This window comes from Pan paniscus, chromosome 21 (assembly GCF_029289425.2).
Source record: "Pan paniscus chromosome 21, NHGRI_mPanPan1-v2.0_pri, whole genome shotgun sequence".
NCBI classification, from domain to species: domain Eukaryota; kingdom Metazoa; phylum Chordata; class Mammalia; order Primates; family Hominidae; genus Pan; species Pan paniscus.
The window spans coordinates 54,369,123-54,388,210 of record NC_073270.2 but is presented as its reverse complement, the minus strand read 5'-3'; the positions used below and the strand labels follow the sequence as shown (position 1 = coordinate 54,388,210).

Here is a 19,088-nt window from a genome sequence, read left to right as displayed (position 1 = left end):
AATTAACAGAAGAAAAAGAAGCTCAAGTAAAATGGAAGAAATTGCTGAACTTTAGATACATATTTCATCACATAAGATAGTCAACTGCACAAACTGTCCCCAGGTGGCTCTAGGAAGGAGTTGGGTGTGACAGCTGGGTGAGGAATCAGGAGACGTGGCCTCCAGGTCCTTTTCTCTGTTCCTCAGTCCCTCATTTGCAGAATGGAAACAGTAGCAGTGCTTTACAATCTTGTCATGCGTTAGTGCCTGTTGTCCATTTTGCAGATGAAGAAACTGAGGCTCAGAGAGGTCAGGTGATTTGCCCTGTGGCTCACAGCCAGGACCTGGTCTTCAGACTCCACATCCCTTGTGGGTTTGGAGTTCTGTAGCTGTATCCCCCTCTTAGGAAAGTGCTGGGGATGGTGTGAGGTGGGGCAGGAATGACTGATGGCTGCTGCTTCTACCTCCCGCCAGGAGATGAGCTGCCCTGTGACATGCGGATCCCATCTGACAAGCAGGACAAGCTTCATGGCTGCCTGGAGCACCTCTTTAACCAGGTAGGACCTTTGCCCCACTCCTGGCGCAACTTTGGGTTCCTCCTGTCACACCTGGGGAGGGCCCATGACCCGGGGGCTGTGGGTCCCAGATGTCTGCAGTGTGTAGGGCCACGGGGCCCAAACCAACCCCAGGCTTCTTGCCACCCAGGTGGACTCCATCAGTGCTCTCCTCAAGGGGCCAGTCATGAGCCGGGCTTTCGAAGAGACCAAGCATTTCCCCATGAACCACAGCTTACAAGGTGAGGGGATAGCCAGTCCAAGGTGACAGCCTGCGATGGGGAAGGGTGTTAGACAGGGCGGCATACCCGGGCTAATGCTCAGCTCTGCCCCCTACTGCTGAACGACTGTAGGATCATCAGGACAGCGATTTTAGCCCATGGGCCACATCCAGCCCATGGCCTGTTTTTGTAGGCTCTGAGCCAAGAATGGTTCTTTTTCTTTTTCTTTTGACCTTCCCCCTTCCCCTCCCCTCCCCTTCCCTCCCCTCCTGTTTCTTTTCCTTCCTTCCTTCCTTCCTTCCTTCCTCTCTCTCTCTCTCTCTTTCTTTCTTTCTTTCTTTCTTTCTTTCTTTCTTTCTTTCTTTCTTTCTTTCTTTCTTGTTTTTTGGAGAAAGGGTCTCACTCTATCACTCAGGCTGGAGTACAGTGGTATGATCACAGCTCACTGCAGCCTTGACCTCCCAGGCTCAAGTTATCCTCACAACTCAGCCTCCTAAGTAGCTGGGACTACAGGTGCACGCCACTTCTCCTGGCTAATTTTGGATTTTTTTTTTTTTTGGTAGAGACATGGTTTGCCTTGTAGCCACAGCTGGTTTTGAACTCCTGGGCTCAAGTGGTCCTCCTGCCTTGGCCTCCCAAAGTGCTGGGATTCCAGGTGTGAGCCACTGTGCCCAGCCTTCCTTCATGTCTTTTAAACCATACTCATTTTTTTCTTATTATTGACATCACTTTTTAAAAAGTATCACTCTTAAAAAATTTAATTTTGAAAGGACCTTATTGAACTCCCTATATATGAAAAGCCAGCATAATATGCCAAAATTTGATGATAAACCATAATGATAATGATAAATTAAATGCAAACAACGGCAACGAAATATCATTATACCGCAGTTAGGCACTGTTGCCTGCCAAGGGCTCTTTGTTCTTCATTTAAGAGAGGGATTTGTGAATTAAAGAAGTGTTAAGGGCTTACCAACACCAAATTGAGGCTTTCTTCTTGAAATGATTGAGAGAAAAGGAATTGAAATTTCTTATGTTCTCCCACCTACCTCTCCTCCCATTTACCCACCTACCCACCCTACTCATCCACCCAACCTACTATCCGTGCATCCACCCATCTACCCTCCCACTGTCTATCCATCTATCCACCCATCTATCCATCCACTCATCCATTTATCATCTAGCTATCCATCCATTCACCCACTCAGCCACCCATGCACCCATCGATCCATCCGTCCATCCACCCCTCCACCCAACTACCCACTTACCATCTATCCATCCACCCACCCACCCACCCACCCATCCACCCATCTACCCACCTACCCATCCATCCATCCATCTTCTTGTCTGTCCATCCATCCATCCTTCCCTCCTTCCATCTGTGTGCCCACTCTTTCACCCTTCTACCCATTCATTCATCCATCCACCTGTCCATTTATGCTTCTGTACATCCAGTAAATAATTTCCTAGAACCAGCTTGTGCCAGGCCTTGTACTGGGCACTGGAGACCCTGAGATGAATTTGATACTGCCCTGACCTCAAGGAGCTCATTGTAGATTGTAGGAGATAGAAATGCAGATGGGCAGTTGCCACCAAGAGAGGGTGGGAAGTGGTGAGGACTTGGGGCTCCCCAGCTCAGCTGCACATCCTGCTGTCTCAGGATCAGCTTTCAGGGATGGACCTCAGAAAGCAGAAACAGCAAACCCACAAATATCTCAGAAACTGGGACCTTGCAGGAGGAAAGAGCCTTTGTCTTTTGCAGGGGCCTTTTTCTTCCTGGCCTCTGAATGGTGGGGCCAGAGGTAAGTCCCAGCGCTGTCACTGCCCAGTTGCATGACTTAAGGCATGTCACTTTCCCACTCTGTGTGTGGGCTTCCTCCTCTGTGTAGGGAAAGGGATAGAACTCATGTGCCATCTCAATTGGTTGTGGCTATGAGGAGGTAGTTCCTGAGAATCCTTCTGTGGCTACAACATCCAGGCTTACACGAAAGGAAAGCCGTGATTGATTTGTGAGGTCTGCACTGGATTGGCTATAGCTGTGGGGAGTCTTGGTCTCAGAGCAGCAGGAAGGAGTGCTGAGATTGATGAATAATGCCTGCCATGGGTGTGGTACCATGAAATAGCACACTTACCCTCTGTGGACCCGATAATGCCCAGGAGTCCTGCCAGCTCCCTTGATCTAGGATTATGAGCTCTGGGATCTGTGATGGGACATAGGCCTTTGTGCCACCGTTCTCCAACGCTACCTCCGTCCCTTCCCTGGCCCTCATGCCACTTTCCTGCCCCAGAGTTTAAACAGAAAGAAGAGTGTACAATCCGTGGCCGGAGCCTGATCCAGATTAGCATCCAGGAGGACCCCTGGAACCTCCCCAACTCCATCAAGACCCTGGTGGACAACATTCAGAGATATGTGGAAGGTCGGTGGGCAGGGAGGGTGCATCATGGTGGGGAGGGGGCCATGGCTTTTGGTGTGGAACCTGAGAGAATCAGGAATGGATTCAGTTCTGTGACCCCTGTTTCTCCATGCCCAGGGAGAGGACAAGAGAAGTGATGCCCTCTCTCAGCTGAGTGTCCTGCCCTGGGCAGGACGTGACTTGAGCCCAGGAGTTTGAGACCTGGGCAACATAGTGAGACCCTGTCTCTATCAAAACAAAAATCAGAAACAAAACAAAACAAAACAAAGCCCTGACTTTGGAGGTTGAAAAGGCTGAACCTGTTCTTTCTCAGCTTCCAAAGCATTGGATGTGTGAGTTCCTGTTATTATCAGGGTATGAGGGACACCGGCTGGCAGCCCACTGACCAGATTCAGGCCCACAGATAGGTTTCGATGCTGCAGCAGCAAAAACTGTGACTCTGCTTCCAGCTTGACAAAGGTTCTCACATAGAAACTTGGATTTCTGGCTGCTCTTGAACAACACGAAGATCTGGTGACTCTAGGCCCAGTCTCCCATCCTCCCTTGGTGGAGAGGAGTGGCGGCCGCTCTGTGTACGTGGGGCCGAGGTGCTTTCCAGTTCACCCCAGTCTCCACCACTCCCTGTGGCTTGGCGTCTGCTCCACGCATCTTACATCACCTGCCTGGCCCTTGCCGGCATTTGCGTCTGAGACTCCTGGGTTAGAAGGATCCGGACGAGGGAGATGTTTGACCAGGACAGTGGGAGATTAGAGGACTCTGGGCTGTTCCCTCGGGGAATGGCAGCCTCTGAGTCAGAGTCTCTGCTGCTTCTGATCTGTCCTGTTCTCCAAAAGTGTAACCAGTGAGGAGCATCGACTCTGGGTCCAGACCACCAGGGCTTGAATCCCAGCTCACCCACTTACTGGCTGTGTGATCATGGCGAGTTCCTTGACGCCTCTGGCCTTAGCCTCTTCCTGTGTCAAATGGGCCCACAGTGCTGCCTCCTTCCCGTGTGGTCGGGAGGATTAAATGAGTCAGCATAGGTCATGCGCTCAGTGCCCTGGCTGCCTGGCGTGGTGACTCCTGGCCTGGCTTCCTGGTGTGGTGAGTTCTGGCCTGGCTGCCTGGCGTGGTGAGTCCTGACAAGCGCGCACCACTGCAGCTGCTCTCGTTCTTACCCTGCCCAGCCCTGAGTCCTGCAGTCCTCCCTGGGGAAGAAGGCACCTAATAAACCAAATCCAAAGCCCTTCCACATCTTTCTAAGCCCTTTTGTGGGCCGAGGAGCATCTTTTTTAAGGAAAGAGAACAGGATGTTGGGCCTGGAAGAATTGAGCTTTTTTTGCAGGACAGGGCGTGTGTAGGGCCGTGCCCATGTAGGATGAGAATATGTATGTGAGGCTGTTAGGAGTGTGTGTCTATGTCTTATGTGTGCACTCGTGTGTCTGTTGTGTGTCTGTGTGGATGTGTGTGTACCTGTGTGTGTACATATGTGAGTCTGCAGATGAGTGCACGTGTGTGGTGTGCACTTGTGTGTCTGCTGTGTGCTTGTGTGGGTGCATGTGTACCTGCGTGTGTACATATGTGAGTCTACGTATGAGTATATATGTGTGTCTCTGTGTGTGGCATGCACTTGGGTGTCTGTTGATGTGTGAGTGTGTGTGTGTATGGATACGTGTGTATCTAGGTTGTATGTGTGTGTGACCATACTTACGTGAACAAGGTGTGGGGCAGGGGCTGTGGCCCAGGGATTAAAGGGGCTGGTTCCATCTGTGTCCCAGGCTTGCACGTACAGATGGGGCTCACAGTTGGGGTTCCACTGCCTGAGGTCAGGGGTTCCTGGAGTTTACCTGACAATCAATAAAACCTCCTTGAGCACAGCCTTGGGTGCCAGGGCTTCGCTGTGAAGGGTCAGAGCACCGTGGGAGGTGCCATGGGGAGGGGCCCGGTTCTGCCCTCACCTCTTGCTGCCCCCCTCCCAGCCCGTCCCCCTTTCTGTCTCCCTTCTCCTTCCAGATGGGAAGAACCAGCTGCTCCTGGCCTTGCTGAAGTGCACAGGTGAGGCCTTTAAAGGTGTGTGGGGGGCACATACCCGGCCTCTTCCTCCACCCAAGGCCGACCATCCATGCCCTCAGGGCCTGGACGGGGGGAGGCAACGCTTTGGCCTGGAGCCCCTCCAAGAGCTACTTGAAACTTGCTTTTTCCTCTTGTGTCCAAGGGACAAGTCTCAGGGCACTGGAGCCAGGAGCCCTGTCCTGTGCCACTGCCCAGGTCTGGGTGGATGTTGATGGGGCCCCGGGATAGAGGACGATGTTAGGGGGCCTTGTGCCGGTAGAGCCTTCAGCCCCAGCCTGGGGGCTTCCACCCGGCAGAGAGTGGGGAAGAGGAAGGGGGAGGAGGTAGCGGGAGAACCTTGGAGACCTTCTCTATCCCTGCCTTCTTTCTAGAAATTAGCCAAGGGGGTGCTACTGCAGGATCTGGGTCAAATTTGGTCACTAAAAAACTCATTGGCCAGAAGCCGGCCATTGGAAATAATTCCTTCCAGAAGATTGGGACCCTGAGAGACCAATTGCTTGAAACTGTCCAGTTCTTCAGACCATGCCAAGGTCAAGGACAGGGGCAAGGGCAGAGGTGGGGGAAGGAAGAAAGCATAGTTCTCCAAAATAGAGAAAATGCTAAACTGCATTTCTGAACATGTGCAGCTTGGCAGAAGAGCTTAGCACCATTGGCATTCTACTAGCCAAGGCCAAGGAATCCCATAATGAGAGGAGAAATGGCTGAGGGTGAGGGTCTTGGGAAACCCTTAGGAAAATCACAAGGTGTTTGTTTGTTTGTTTGGTTTTCAAAGCAGGCAGATGAATCACTGAGAGAACAGTTTTGGCAAATGGGCTTGCTTTTTGTAGAATTGATTTTTGTGGAATTGGCTTTTGGTGGCTGGGATGTCCACCAAAAAGTAATTTCTGGCCTGATGTTAGCCCTTTGCTGGGGGTTCCATGAGGGGTCCTGGACCCAGGGTTTTGGGGTGTGGGCCTCCTGGTGGCACGGGAGCACCCCTCCAGCAAGGCCTCCTGCCCTCTGCCCCCAGACACAGAGCTGCAGCTGCGCAGAGACGCGATCTTCTGCCAGGCCCTGGTGGCCGCCGTGTGCACCTTCTCCGAGCAGCTGCTGGCGGCCCTGGGCTACCGCTACAACAACAATGGCGAGTACGAGGAGAGCAGCCGCGACGCCAGCCGCAAGTGGCTGGAGCAGGTGGCGGCCACGGGCGTCCTGCTGCACTGCCAGTCCCTGCTCTCGCCAGCCACCGTGGTGAGTGAGTGGGGCGGGAGGGCGGCCCCGCTGGCCCACCTACTGGTGCCCACCCAGGCCGGGTCGAGGGAGCCCTGGAGCCCTTGCCCATTCAGGCTCCCCCGGGCCTCGTCATTCCCGCAGCAGCGATTTGTTGAGCACCTGTGTGCTGTTTTATAGGCACTGAAGGTCCAGCAGTGAACAAAACAGAGTCCCTGTACCCAGGGATCTTCTGTCCCAGTGGGAGGGAGGGAGGCACACACACAGAGATAATAGAATCCATGCTACAGACCAGCGGCTCTCAACCCAGGGCAGTTTCCCCACTAGGGGACACTTGGTAATGTCTGGAGACGTTTTTGGTTGTGACAACTGAGGGCCTGAGGTGGGAGTGGGGTGGTGGAAGCCAGGGATGCTGCTGGACATCCGGCCAGGACCTGAGAGTCACCAGTGCCTCTGAGGTTGGCTCCTGGAGCCCCTGCTGCTGGCTGGTGGAGAGGCCTGGCCTTGGAGCGCCCTCTGCTGGCTGCTGCTGCACAAGACGCCTGCCTGGCACGAGATTGGCCATCACTTGATTCTCAGAATGCACGACCTGGGGCTCAGGGAGGAAGCAGGGAACACTCAGCCGTCCCCTTCCTCTTCTCACATGGGGATGCTGGGCCAAGTTCCTTCATTCTCCAAACACCATGATGTGCCAGGCCCTGAGCTGGGAGCTGGGGGCCTGAAGCTGACTTCCTAGTTGGGGGAAGCAGCTTGAGAAGAAGAAAGGACAGAGGAGGGAAGGAAGGTGGGGAGAAGGCAATCTCTACAGGAAGCTTGGCAGGCACTGCAGCTTCTCTGTCAGAGACAGGCTGTGTGAGGTGGTGACGCTTGAGCTGAGACCTCAGCCAGCCAGGCAGACAGTGTGAGGAAGAGTGTGCGGGGTAGAGGGACCAGCATGTACAAAGGCCCTGAAGAGTGGCTGGTGTGGCCAGAGGGGAGCGGCAGGGGCTAGGGAGATGTGGGGACCAGATCTGTAGGGCCTGAGACTTTAATCTGGAAGCAGCGGAGGGTTCAGAGGCTTGGAGCTGGGTGAGTGATATAATTTGGGTTAAGTTTTCAAAACTTGACTTGTAGGATGTATTGTTTGGGGGCAGAGAGTGGCAGAAGGGAAACCTGGTGTCATCTTGACGAGAGACGGTGGACCCTTGAACCTGGGTGGTGGCCAGGAACCTGGAGGGAGATGGGTGGGTCCGGAGGATGTTTTAGTGTCACCCCATCAGACTTGGTGATGGACCAGGCCCAGGGTGAGCGGGAGAGAAACTGAGAAGTCAAAGGTTTGGATCTTGGATGACCGAATGAATGCTGGTGCTATTTGCTGACATGGGACCGACTGGGGGAGGTTGAGGAAGGAATTGGGGACTTTTATTTGAGTGTGTTAGGCTCGAAAAGGTTAAGTTAGAAGCCTAGTTGGTGATCCAGGCAAGAGAGGCAGTGACTTTACTAGGATCACTCAGTGAATTAAGGCAGAGATGGGTTCTATGACCCTTGAAAGTGCAGGACAAGCCACAGAGCACACCATGATTTCACATCCACTCTGGAGAGTCACGCTCAGGACCTGGCACCCAGGGGGCCCACAGTGTGGAGTGCCGACTAGAGTTGAATTCAGCATCTTGATAGGAAACCCTGGGGCAGGGTTGGCATCTGAGACTCCTCTGCGCTGTCTTCTTCCTGCAGAAGGAGGAACGGACCATGCTGGAGGACATCTGGGTGACGCTGTCAGAGCTGGACAATGTCACCTTCTCCTTTAAGCAGCTGGACGAGAACTATGTGGCCAGTGAGTGATTTCTCCCATCCCCCACTGTGAGAGGTGGGGTCCTGGGGTGGAAGGGACAGCTCTCTGGGGTCACCCTGTCCTTCCCCTGCCTCTGGGCCAGCTGCCCAAGGTGGGCTTAGTACTCAGTGCTGTCAAACCTCATGCCTCCAACATGAGTGTGAGAGCCGAACTTTGGGGCACACATGGAAAAAGAGGGGTTTCTTTTTGTATGAACCCGGCTATTTCCAACAGTTCTTAAAAGAGAATGACACTGGTACCCAATTCTTAATAAAATTATTCCCTAGAGATGTGAAAACTTGTTAAGATTTTTAAAGGGCTTAAATAAGTACCATAATTAAGTTCCATCCTCCCTTCCTCCCTTGCTCTTGTCCTCACCTCTCCTTCCTCCACGCTTTCTCCCCTTTCTCCCTTTTTCTTTCTGTCTTTCTCTCTGTTTCTATTTTCCACCCATCCTTCCACCTGCCCACCCATTTATTTATCCATCCATCCATCCATGCATCCATCCATCCATCCATCCATGCATCCATGCATCCATCCATCCATCCATGCATCCAATCATCCGTCTGTCCATCCATCCATCCATCCATCCACCCATCCACCCATCCACCCACCCATGTGTCCATGCATCCATCCATCCAGGCATCCATCCATCCATCCATCCGTCCGTCCATCCATCCATCCATCCATCCATCCATCCCACTATCCCACTTATCCATCCATCCATGCATCCATCCATGCATCCATTCATCCATCGATCCATCCAAACATCTGTCCATCCATCCATCCATCCATCCAACCATCATCCATCTGTCCATCCATCCATCTATTTACATGTCCATAATTTTGAGCACATAGTATATGTCAGGCTGCGTTTTGGGCCATGTAACATGGTCCTCATTCCTACCCTCCTGGAGCTCATAGTCTAGACCAGTGTGTCTCAGCCCTGCTTGCACTCTGGAATCATTGAGGGAACTTTGCAACGATCCCAGGGCCCTGGGCCCTAGCGATTCTGATCGGTTTGTGGGGTGGGGTCTGGGTGCTGGATAGTCTGGATGTGCAGCCAGGGCTGGGAACTTCTGGGCTTGCTTCTGAGAGCAGGGGTTCTCAGAGCATGGCCCCTGGACCAGCAGCACCTGGGGGCTTGATAGAAAGGCATATTCTCCGGCCCAGCCAGAACTACGGCCTCAGAAACTCTGGAGGTGGAGCCCAGAGGCCTGTATGCTGAAAGCCCTCCAGGGGCTTCTGAGGCATGTGGGTTTAATTAGGAACCAGGCACTGGATTAGTGTTTCTCAGTTTTTTCATTTCATTAGATTTTATTTAATTTCATAAAAAACCTTTTTAGTCAATTTTTCCTAATTGCTGCACCCCCATGAAATTATAATACTACGGGTATACCCTATGTCTGTTTATCTGTGCATCTGTGCTTATTATACATTAAAAGAGGAAAGTGTTTTCATTCTCCTTCCCACGAGCCAGTTTTCACCTCCTTGGGGACAGTGTCTCTCCTGCTGAAAATGCATGGACTAGAGTCTAGATGAAGGGCAGGTTCTCTTTGAGTAGCAATTGGAATTGATAGGCAGCAGCAGCTGCCTGTCTGCAGGCTGAGATTGGCTCGGGCAGAGCTTTGATCGATGAGTGATGTCTGCCATGGGTGCAGGATGGGGTCTGGGTGCCATATTTTGCACCCCCTGCCCTAAGCGCTTCCTTCTGGCTATGAATCAGATGCATGCCCTGTTTGAGGGCAGCTTTTCCCAGGCAGGGGCCATGGGCTACCGGGTGAGGGTACAAGCAGTGCCGGGGAAGCTCTGACCCCAAATGCTGTGGACCCCCTAAGTAGGCAGAGTCCGCATCAGGTTCAAGAATTAAGCAGCGGAACTAGGAGCTGATGAAGCAGGCGAAAGGGAGGTGTCAGCTGCAGTTCTTCGGAGAGTGAGAGGGAAGGGCTGCTGGAGGCTGTCCCTAGAGGGCAGGAGGGCAGGGAGGTCTGAGGCTACCCCTGTAGAGTCGGGAGAACAGGGAGGTCCCAGGGTGCCCCCCTGGACCTGGGGGCAGGGAGGTGCCAGCTGTTCTGGAGAGGTGTGCCAGGGCTTCCCCTGGCCTTGGCCTCGGTGGTGAGTCACCCTGCCCCGTGTCCTTCCGCAGACACCAACGTCTTCTACCACATTGAGGGCAGCCGGCAGGCGCTGAAGGTCGTCTTCTACCTCGACAGCTACCACTTCTCCAAGCTGCCCTCCCGCCTGGAGGGTGGGGCCAGCCTGAGGCTGCACACAGCGCTGTTCACGAAAGGTGAGCTTCAGGCCTGGGGCAGGGAGGACCACGGGGGCCGGGCCAAGGCCACCAAGCACACCGGCTCCCAACCGCCTGCCCGCCCCCGACATCTCCCCTCCCAGTGCTGGAGAACGTGGAGGGGCTGCCTTCTCCAGGCAGCCAGGCCGCGGAGGATTTGCAGCAGGACATCAACGCGCAGTCCCTGGAGAAAGTTCAGCAGTATTACCGCAAACTCAGGTATCTGCCTGGGGTCCCCGTTGGGGGCAGGAGTCAGGAAACCTCCACGTGGAGTGGGCATTAGCATGGAAGGTGCCAGGCGGACCCCCAGCATGGGCAGTGGGCCGCACACCCTTTCTTGAGCACCTTCTGTGTGACAGGACTATTGCCTGCGTGAGATTCTCAATGGCAGTAGGCCATGGATCCCACTTTACAGAGGAGGCGACTGAGGCCCAGAAAGTGTACACACTTGCCCAAGGTCACACAGCCAGGCAGTGGCTGAGCTTTGAACTGGGGTCTGTTTGGTTTCAAAGTGGGTCTTTCCTACTGAGAGGAGCCGGCTTCATTCTGCAGAGGGTGGGAGCTAGGACAGGGGACCTTGGGACTCTTGGGCCTGTGAGTGAGGGGTGCGGCTCCCAGGGCCTTGGCTGCTCAGAAGAGAACCCCAGGGGAGGAGGGGTGAGAGCAGGAGCCAGGTATCACCAGGAGGAACCACAGGTTCTGGGAGGCAGCTTCTAAGTTCTGCAGCTCCCACTCCTACCACCCTCCCCCACAGCCCTTCTTGTGTGTGTCTCACCACCTCCCTCTGTGACAGAGGCAGGCCGAGAATTAAGAGCCCAGGGAGATGAGTACGGGTCTGGGCTTCATCATTTGGAAATGAGAGAATGAGGCTTCATTCGTTTGCTCAGAGAAAGCATCCAGCCCAGTTACTGAAAACTGGCATCTGTTTGGATTGATCAGGGCTGTCATCAGTCTGTTCTGCGCCATCTGTGGAATATTCTGAGTCCTGCCTGTCTGATGATTCATTCATCCCTTCATTCACACATGTTGAGGCCTTCTGCGGGCTGGGCACTGTTCTGGGTGCTTGTTTGGGAATGCACAGTGAGCAAAACAAAGTCCTGTTCTTCATGGAGCATATATTCTAGAGCAGGGGTTGTCAAAATCTGGCCCTCCTTGTCTCCCTGTTTTGTAAATAAAGTTTTATTAGCACACCTGCATTCACTCATTTTCACATCCTCTGTGGCTGCTTTTGTGCTGCAATGGCAGAGCTGAGTGGCCGCGATCGAGACTCTCCAGTGCACAAAGCATAAAATGTTTACCGTTGGGCTCTTCACAGAAGAAGTTCGCTGACCCCTGTTCTGGAGGGGGAGACGAACAGTAAACCAGTAAGCCTAGAGCCATGAGACACCAAGTGGTGAGAAGTGCTCAGAAGAGAGAAAAAGCAGGACCGGGGCCTGGGGAGCAGAGGGCTGGGGGCTGCTGTGGACGGGCAGGCAGGGAGGGGTGGCATTGGAGGAGTGCTCAGGAGGCCCCTCTTTCCCCCCGGCTGTTGTAGGAACAGGTGCCTGCGGGTGAGCACAGCCTGCAGGCGCTCTCAGGGATTTCATTCTGAGAGTCGGCAGAGGGTGGAGTCACGGTGGCTGCAGGAGTTGAGACCGGGGTAGGGGCAGGAGGATGGTGGGTGTGGTGGCCCCCGCCTCATTCCCATCTTTCTCTCGCAGGGCATTTTACCTGGAGCGGTCTAACCTGCCCACGGATGCCAGCACCACGGCGGTAAAGATAGACCAGGTATGTCCACGTGCCCTCCTGCTGCAGGGAGCTTGGGCAGGGTGGGGCGCTCAGGAGTCAGGACTCAGACAGGCCCAGGGTTGTGCCCCAGCAGATTCTAGCCCCAAAGCCCTTGAGACCCTGCAGTCTCTCCTCCTCCAGGAAGTCTCCCATGATAGCTTCCTCCCCATTCCCAACTTCCTGGGATGATTTATTTTCGCTGGCAGCCGCCCATCTCTGCCACTCCAATCCGCCTTATTAACCACAGCATTTCTCTGAGGTTGGAGCCTGGACCTCATGACAGATGTAACCTGTATGGTATTCTTTTTGTTTATGTGTTTCAAATTTGCTGTCAACCTTTAGAAATCAAAAGATTTCCCGTAAAAACAGAGGCTTCCAGCTTTTCTGGAGGAATGGGAAGATCTGGCTGTTGGGGACCATGTTGCCACATGTCCCCGTTGCCCCGAGCTGGGAGCAGCTCCCTCTGAGGGGCCTCGATAGTTCGGCTCCTTGGGCTCCTTGCCTCTGACCCTCAACACGTGTCTTTTGGCCTCTGGGTTTTCTAGGGTCAGGCAGGCCTTGAATGTGCTGGTGATTTTGGGGTGCTGTCTTGGGGCTGTGAGCTGGGGGCTCCGGGAGGAGGGTGGGCACAGCCGTTTGGGACTTTCCACTCTGGCTGGCAGAATGTCCCCGCAGCACAGCTCGTTAGTGAACCACCCCTTGCACCTCCACGTGGGGGTCAGGGAATGCTGGGGGCAGAAGGGAAGGCTTTTTCTGGAGAGGGGGTGCTTGTGTTGGTCTTGACGGGCTGGGAGAGGGCACTTTCTTCAGGCTTCACTGGGGACACACCTGGGCAGGTGAAGAGAATTAGGTTGGAAGGTTAGACCTGAAATATATGGTCAACACTGACTGCCAGCTTGTAGGGCAGTGGGGAGCCACAGAGGGTTCTTGAGCAGAGGTTATAGAAGATTGAATTGCATTGTTATCCCCAGAGGGGTGAGCTGGGAGGCAGCTGCAGGAACAGCTGGATTAGAAGGATATGGTGGGGGAGGAGGGCCAGATGGGGGCTGAGGGGCTGTGAGGACCTCCTCCAACTCCCCGGGTATGTGTGGTACCCCCCACAGCTGATCCGCCCCATCAATGCCCTGGATGAGCTCTGCCGCCTCATGAAGTCCTTTGTCCACCCAAAGCCTGGTGCTGCTGGGAGCGTGGGCGCCGGCCTCATCCCCATCTCCTCGGAGCTCTGCTACCGCCTGGGGGCCTGCCAGATGGTCATGTGTGGCACAGGCATGCAGAGGTGAGCTGCTGCCCGCTGAGTCGGGGTGTGGGGAGGGGCTGGCCTAGCTTCTGGTCAGTTTGGGGGCCTGTGGCAAGGAGGCAGGAAGGCTGGGTTCCAATCCTGGTTCTGCCATTGTCTGTAGAGCCCGCACAAGGCCTTGGCTCTGTCTGCACCTCAGTTTGTCTGTCTGTGAAACGGGATGGCAGCAGCAGGTGGTCCTAGCAGGGCTGTGGAGCCACCTGCTTCTCTAACGCTGTAGTGAGTGTGTGTGAGAGCTGTGCCCTGTAGTTCTGCCGGAAGCCTCCTTCAACATTAACCATAGCAATGGCTGGTTTATGGGGCCTCCTGACCTCACTGGAGGCTCCCCTGCCTCCTACCTCCATCCTTTGTCCCCAGTGCTCATCCCAGGGAGGAAGAGGTCACCTTCTCCAGAGTGCTTCCTGACCTTCCGTTACAAACCGTGCCCACTCTCCCCACTCAGTGCCCTCCCAACCCTCTCTTCCTCCGCAGCCCTCACCCCCACTCCCCAGACAGCCTTTATTGGGGTATTTATTTCCTCCTTGGCTCCCTCAGGGCAGGGCCGGATCTGAGAGGGCAGGGGCCCCTTTTGTTCTCTGCTGTTACCCAGAGGCTAGAGCAGTGCCTGGCCTGAGACAGGTGCTCAAGAAACATTTGCTGAATAAATGTTTCATGGGGCCAGTGCTCTCTGCCTCCTAGGTCATTGATGTTCCATGCAGATTAACTCCTTTCCATCTTTCTCTACCAGTGCAGTAGTGGGGCCTATTTTAGGGGATCTCACCTAGGGGCAGTTTTATCCCCGGGGAACATTTGGCAATGTCTGGACACATTTTTGGTTGTCACAACTTAGGGGAGGGAGGAGCTCCTGGCCTTTAGTGGGTAGAGGCCAGGATGCTGCTCAGCTTCCTGTGGTTCCCAGGACAGCCCCTCCAGCTGGGCCAGGGTCCTCTGTGCACCACCATGCTCCCTGTTTCATAGTTAATAGTATAGGGAGTCTGAGGTCAACTCAGCTACCCAGGGTCACAGAGGAGTTACATGGAGGGACAGGATTGGAATCCTAGAGGTCTCGCTGCAGAATCCACGTTCTAGAACTGTTGAGAAACCCAGAGAGGTGTGAATCAATGTGTCCATCTCAAACCCCACGGAGCCGACAAGTCGTGAGGCTCCCAGGGAGTCCCCCACTAACTCAGCAGATATTTACCGAGTCCTCCTCTGAGCGAGGCACTGGGAATGTCACAGGGAACTCAACAGGGCTTCTGCAGACGGGGAAGCACCAGAGTGCCTGCCAGTGAGGGTGGTGGCTGCCTGGAGGAAGAGGAGCAAGCGGGGAGGGACAGCAGGAGGAGGCGTTGCCGTGATGGTCAGGACTGGGTCTGGGAGGCCTCAGAGGGATAGGAAGTCGCCCCAGCTCTCACCCACTGTCCTCTGACTCCCGCTGTCCCCCCCCACCCCTGTCCCCCCACCGCCCACCCGCTGTCCTCCCTCCCCTGCTGCAGGAGCACCCTGAGTGTGTCCCTGGAGCAGGCGGCCATCTTGGCACGGAGCCACGGGTTGCTGCCCAAGTGCATCATGCAGGCCACGGACATCATGCGGAAGCAGGTGAGGCCGCTTGGCCACAGGGTCCTCCAGCACCCTGGGCTGAGGGCGTGGCATGCTTGCAGCCAGGGTGGGATGAGCGGCTGGTAGCCACCAGCCCCAGACCTGAGCCTTCTCTGAATCTGGAGGGGAGCAAGGATCTTAGCTGCTGGGTCCTTGGGTTTCTGGGCCCCACCCCCACCCCCCAGTGTGCTTCCTCACGTGCCCTGAACCTGCAGAGGCCCCTGCCTGATGGTTCCTTCTTCCAGGGCCCAAGGGTGGAGATACTGGCCAAAAACCTGCGAGTCAAGGACCAGATGCCCCAGGGTGCTCCGCGGTGAGTGGCTGCCTCGTCTGCCCCTTCCTGTCCACTCCCAGCTGGCCAGGACCCAGGCCTGGCTTTGGCATCATGCTCCTGGCCTAACCCTTAATGCTCAGATGGGGCTTCCCCTCATTTATGGGGAACCTCTTTGAGGAGCAACAGACACAACTTTGTCACCTCCCAAAGGAGCTCCTGCTCCCACCGGGAAGATGAGCCCCCAGGTGTGCCATGAGGCGGTGACTCTATGAGATCCTCCCACCTCACTACACTGTGCCCTCAGCCCCATGCCCTCTCAGCCCTGAGCCCCCGCCCCGTGCCCTCCACCCTGTGTCCCATGCCGTGTGCCCCCCACCCCGTGCCCCCTACCCTGAGTCCCTGACCCCTGAGTGGCTCGCTTTAACCTGGGGTGGAATTAAGAATTCTGTGATTTTAGCTGATCCAACCTAAGCTAACCTTTTAGCCATTTACAGAAATGTGAACTGAACAGCAGCCTGGGCCCAGGCCTGCGATGCCTGATTTGCAGGAATGCTCTCTGTTCCTGCCGTCTTTGGCATGGGGAGTGCTGTTTCCTCCTGTCCTCCCACCCTGCCCTCTCTTCATGTGGTTTTCAGTCTTCCTCTTGGTGCCACATGTAGGCCCTTTAGGATCATGACGTTGTTTCCGTCTGATCCTCTCTCCATCTCCACAGCCCTAGTTTGCTGTCGTCATCTGCCCACAAGTTTTAAATAACTCTTGTTTTGAAATAATGTGACTCCCAAGAAGTTGTAAAAATAGTCCACAGTTCCATGGACCCTTCAGACAGCTTCCCCCCAGCAGCAAAGTCTTACGTAACCACAGAGCGCCGGCAACACCTGCTGCCAGTGGTGACGAGAGTCACTGTGCGTGCTGTGGCGCTGGGGGCTCCACACATGCCTTGTTTGTGTCTCACGAGTGGCACGTGGTTCCTTTCAATACCTTCACGGCCTTTGCCCTGTGCCAGGCACTGTCCAATTGCTTCCCCTCTGTGGACTCATTAATCCAAACAGCCGCCCTGTGAGCCAAGTCCGGCTGTCATCCCCACTTGGCAGGTGGGGACGCTGAGGCACAGAGAGGTTAAGTATCTTGTCCAAAGTCACACAGCTAGTAAATGGCAAAGCTGGGATTCTGAACCCAGGCAGTCTGGGCGTGGAGTCCGAGCGCTGACCACATCAGACCACACGTGCAGCATTGCAGTCTGCTTGCCCTGGACACCACGCAGCCTCCTGTCTGGTCCCCCGGCTCCAAAACCATCTCTGCATATAGAGTTTCCCAGGATAGAGCAAGTGAAACTGCGTAAGGGGCAGAGTGCTGTGGCCATCTGGCCCCCACTAGTGTGGAATGTGCGCCCCACCCCCACGTGGCTGAACGCACACGTGCACCTGTAGACACGTCTTCATTTGTAAATGCCAGTCTCTGAGTGGGCAGAGACTGCCTGTGGGGAGGGGCCTGGCAGTCAGCAGAAGGCATGGACAGCATAGATATTTTTCTCTGCATCTTTTATATACCTGTGAGTTTGGGTTTCTGGGCATGAATTACATGTTCAGGTAAAAATGGAAATAATACAAATAGGTCCTGGCCCGCCCCGGCCTCTCCTCATTCTCTTTGCCTCCATCCCCAGCCTCTACCGCCTCTGCCAGCCGCCGGTGGATGGGGACCTCTGAACGCCCAAATGCCCCACGCTGGGCCAAGGCCTTTGGAGCTGGGATTTGGGAGGACACAGCAGGCAGCGCCGGCCTTCTCCAGGGATGGCCCAAGGCTTCCGCGGCCACCTGTTCCGGGACCTGCCCAGCGTCCTCCCCACCTCCTTCCGGGACAAGCCTGGTCACCCTCTCTGTGATGACGAGCTGGCTGATTGGCCCTGGGCCGGCCCATTCTTCACACGCCTGCCAGAAGCTGGAGGGGTGCTGGAGACCCATAGAGCTGATGGGAGCAGCTGGTGCCTGGCCTTCGGCTCCTGCATCCCCAGAACCCAAGGGAACGTCATGGAGGCCACATGGGGCCACCCGGCTCCCTCGGGATGGCTCCGCCTGCACTTTTGAAACCCCGGTTTCCTTCAACGTCCACATTCCAGGTGACCACACGTGTCTCCTCCTCCTCATCTTAGCTTCCAGGTTCACCCTAACCCTGTACTAACCTGCTTGGTGGACTTGGAAAAGACTTGGCTCTGTCGCGAAAGGAGAGACGGGGCCTCCATCACGCCTGTTACCAGAGGATCCCCGAGAGCCACACCAGCTCTGGACATCACCGCCCCTGGAACTGGGGCCACCAGCCCTGGGCACGAGATTTGCTCTGACTTTATTTATATGGCGTGAAATCTCTGGTTTATTTTGGGATTTTTTGTTGTTGGTGGTGTTGTCAAAGTTTGTTTTTTCTAAAGTTGTGTGATTTATATATTTGACATTTTACATTTCAAAGAATGGTATGTTGTCTAACAGGGGACCAACAGAAGGTAGTATTGACAACTGTTCCCGCTTCTACTAAAAAAAAAGAGCACAAAAGAAAAACTAAATTATTGAAAAATTAAAAAATGTCATTGTTTCCTGTTTGTTAATATTAGGGTTGTAAGGTGTCGTTTTGAGGTATCGACTGTGATTCCTTCCCCCACCCTCCATTCTCCAGCGGTTGGCTGGTGTTAGAACTTGCTCTCTTTGAGTGACTGGCTACAAGGGCCTGAGAGGTGGCCGGCCAGGGTTGGAGCTGGAGGGGATGGAGCCCACCTGAGGTGCCGTGTCACACGGGTTAGAGGGTCACTGGGAAACACCGGGCGGTGGCTTCTGTGATTTATTTTCTTGACGGTAACTTCTCAGAGCAGGGCGATTGGGACATCACCATCCAGAGCACAGGAAGCCACCCTGCCTGCCGGGGAGGAGGGACCCACACAAGCCCCCTCAGCAGTTTGTCCCCCCAGCTTCGGTATGCCTTCAGGGAAAGATCACAGCTGGGGAGGAAGCGGGGGGACGCCTGTCACCCCTGGCAGGTGGTGAGTTCAGGTGGGGGCTCCCTGCTGCCCCCAGGCCTGGGAGCTTGAAGCCCTCCTGGCATCTGGCATCCAAGCCTCCCGCCCTCCAGGGTGCGCTTCCCTCTCTTGCCGCAGCATACACAAGGGCAGGCAGTGGCCTTGTCACTGTATCTTGCATCAGAGACAAAGGAGGACCCGCTTTAGCCCTGCTGCGGGAAATGGGGGAGGGCCCAGGGCCAGCGCATTGTGCACTGGTTTACTTTAAAATGTACAGATTCTTCTTGTTAAATTCTTGATAGATTTTTTATTATTATTAAAAGTCAGTTTATAATACAAAGAACGAGGCTGTGCTCTGCTTCATCTGCGGTGGGTGGCTTGGGGGGTGGGTGCGGCCGGGGGCACTAGGGGATGAGCTCGCGCTTTAAAAGCCTCATGGAGGACAGTGCTGATCTCTGCATTGGGGCCTTGAACCAGCGACCCTGAAGTCAGTGATGTTTTCACTCTGTGCCTCAGTTTCCTCCTTGATAATGGGGCGATGCAGCTTCTCTCGTGGGGTGATTGCTGAGGACGACCCGAGGTTGCACGGATTGCCTGCAACCCAGGTATACAGGAAAATAACAGGCCTTATTTGATATTTCAGCT

General features: G+C 54.8%; 1 protein-coding gene across 3 annotated transcripts in view; it reads left to right on the top strand.

Annotated features, from left to right (window-relative positions):
* Positions 1 to 18,786, top strand: part of PREX1 (phosphatidylinositol-3,4,5-trisphosphate dependent Rac exchange factor 1) — a 204,038-nt gene extending 185,252 nt beyond the window's left edge. For 2 of the 3 annotated variants that reach the window (XM_034947457.4, XM_034947458.3), the window contains exons 28-40: positions 454 to 536; positions 685 to 775; positions 3,043 to 3,171; positions 5,161 to 5,202; positions 6,230 to 6,450; positions 8,143 to 8,242; positions 10,386 to 10,529; positions 10,634 to 10,748; positions 12,230 to 12,296; positions 13,400 to 13,572; positions 15,069 to 15,171; positions 15,417 to 15,484; positions 17,106 to 18,786. In XM_034947457.4, coding sequence (XP_034803348.1) covers positions 454 to 536; positions 685 to 775; positions 3,043 to 3,171; positions 5,161 to 5,202; positions 6,230 to 6,450; positions 8,143 to 8,242; positions 10,386 to 10,529; positions 10,634 to 10,748; positions 12,230 to 12,296; positions 13,400 to 13,572; positions 15,069 to 15,171; positions 15,417 to 15,484; positions 17,106 to 17,148 — 1,379 coding nt within the window. In that variant the 3' untranslated portion in view covers positions 17,149 to 18,786. The other variant, XM_055104985.2, reaches the window with a different exon arrangement.
* Positions 18,787 to 19,088: the final 302 nt, after the last annotated feature.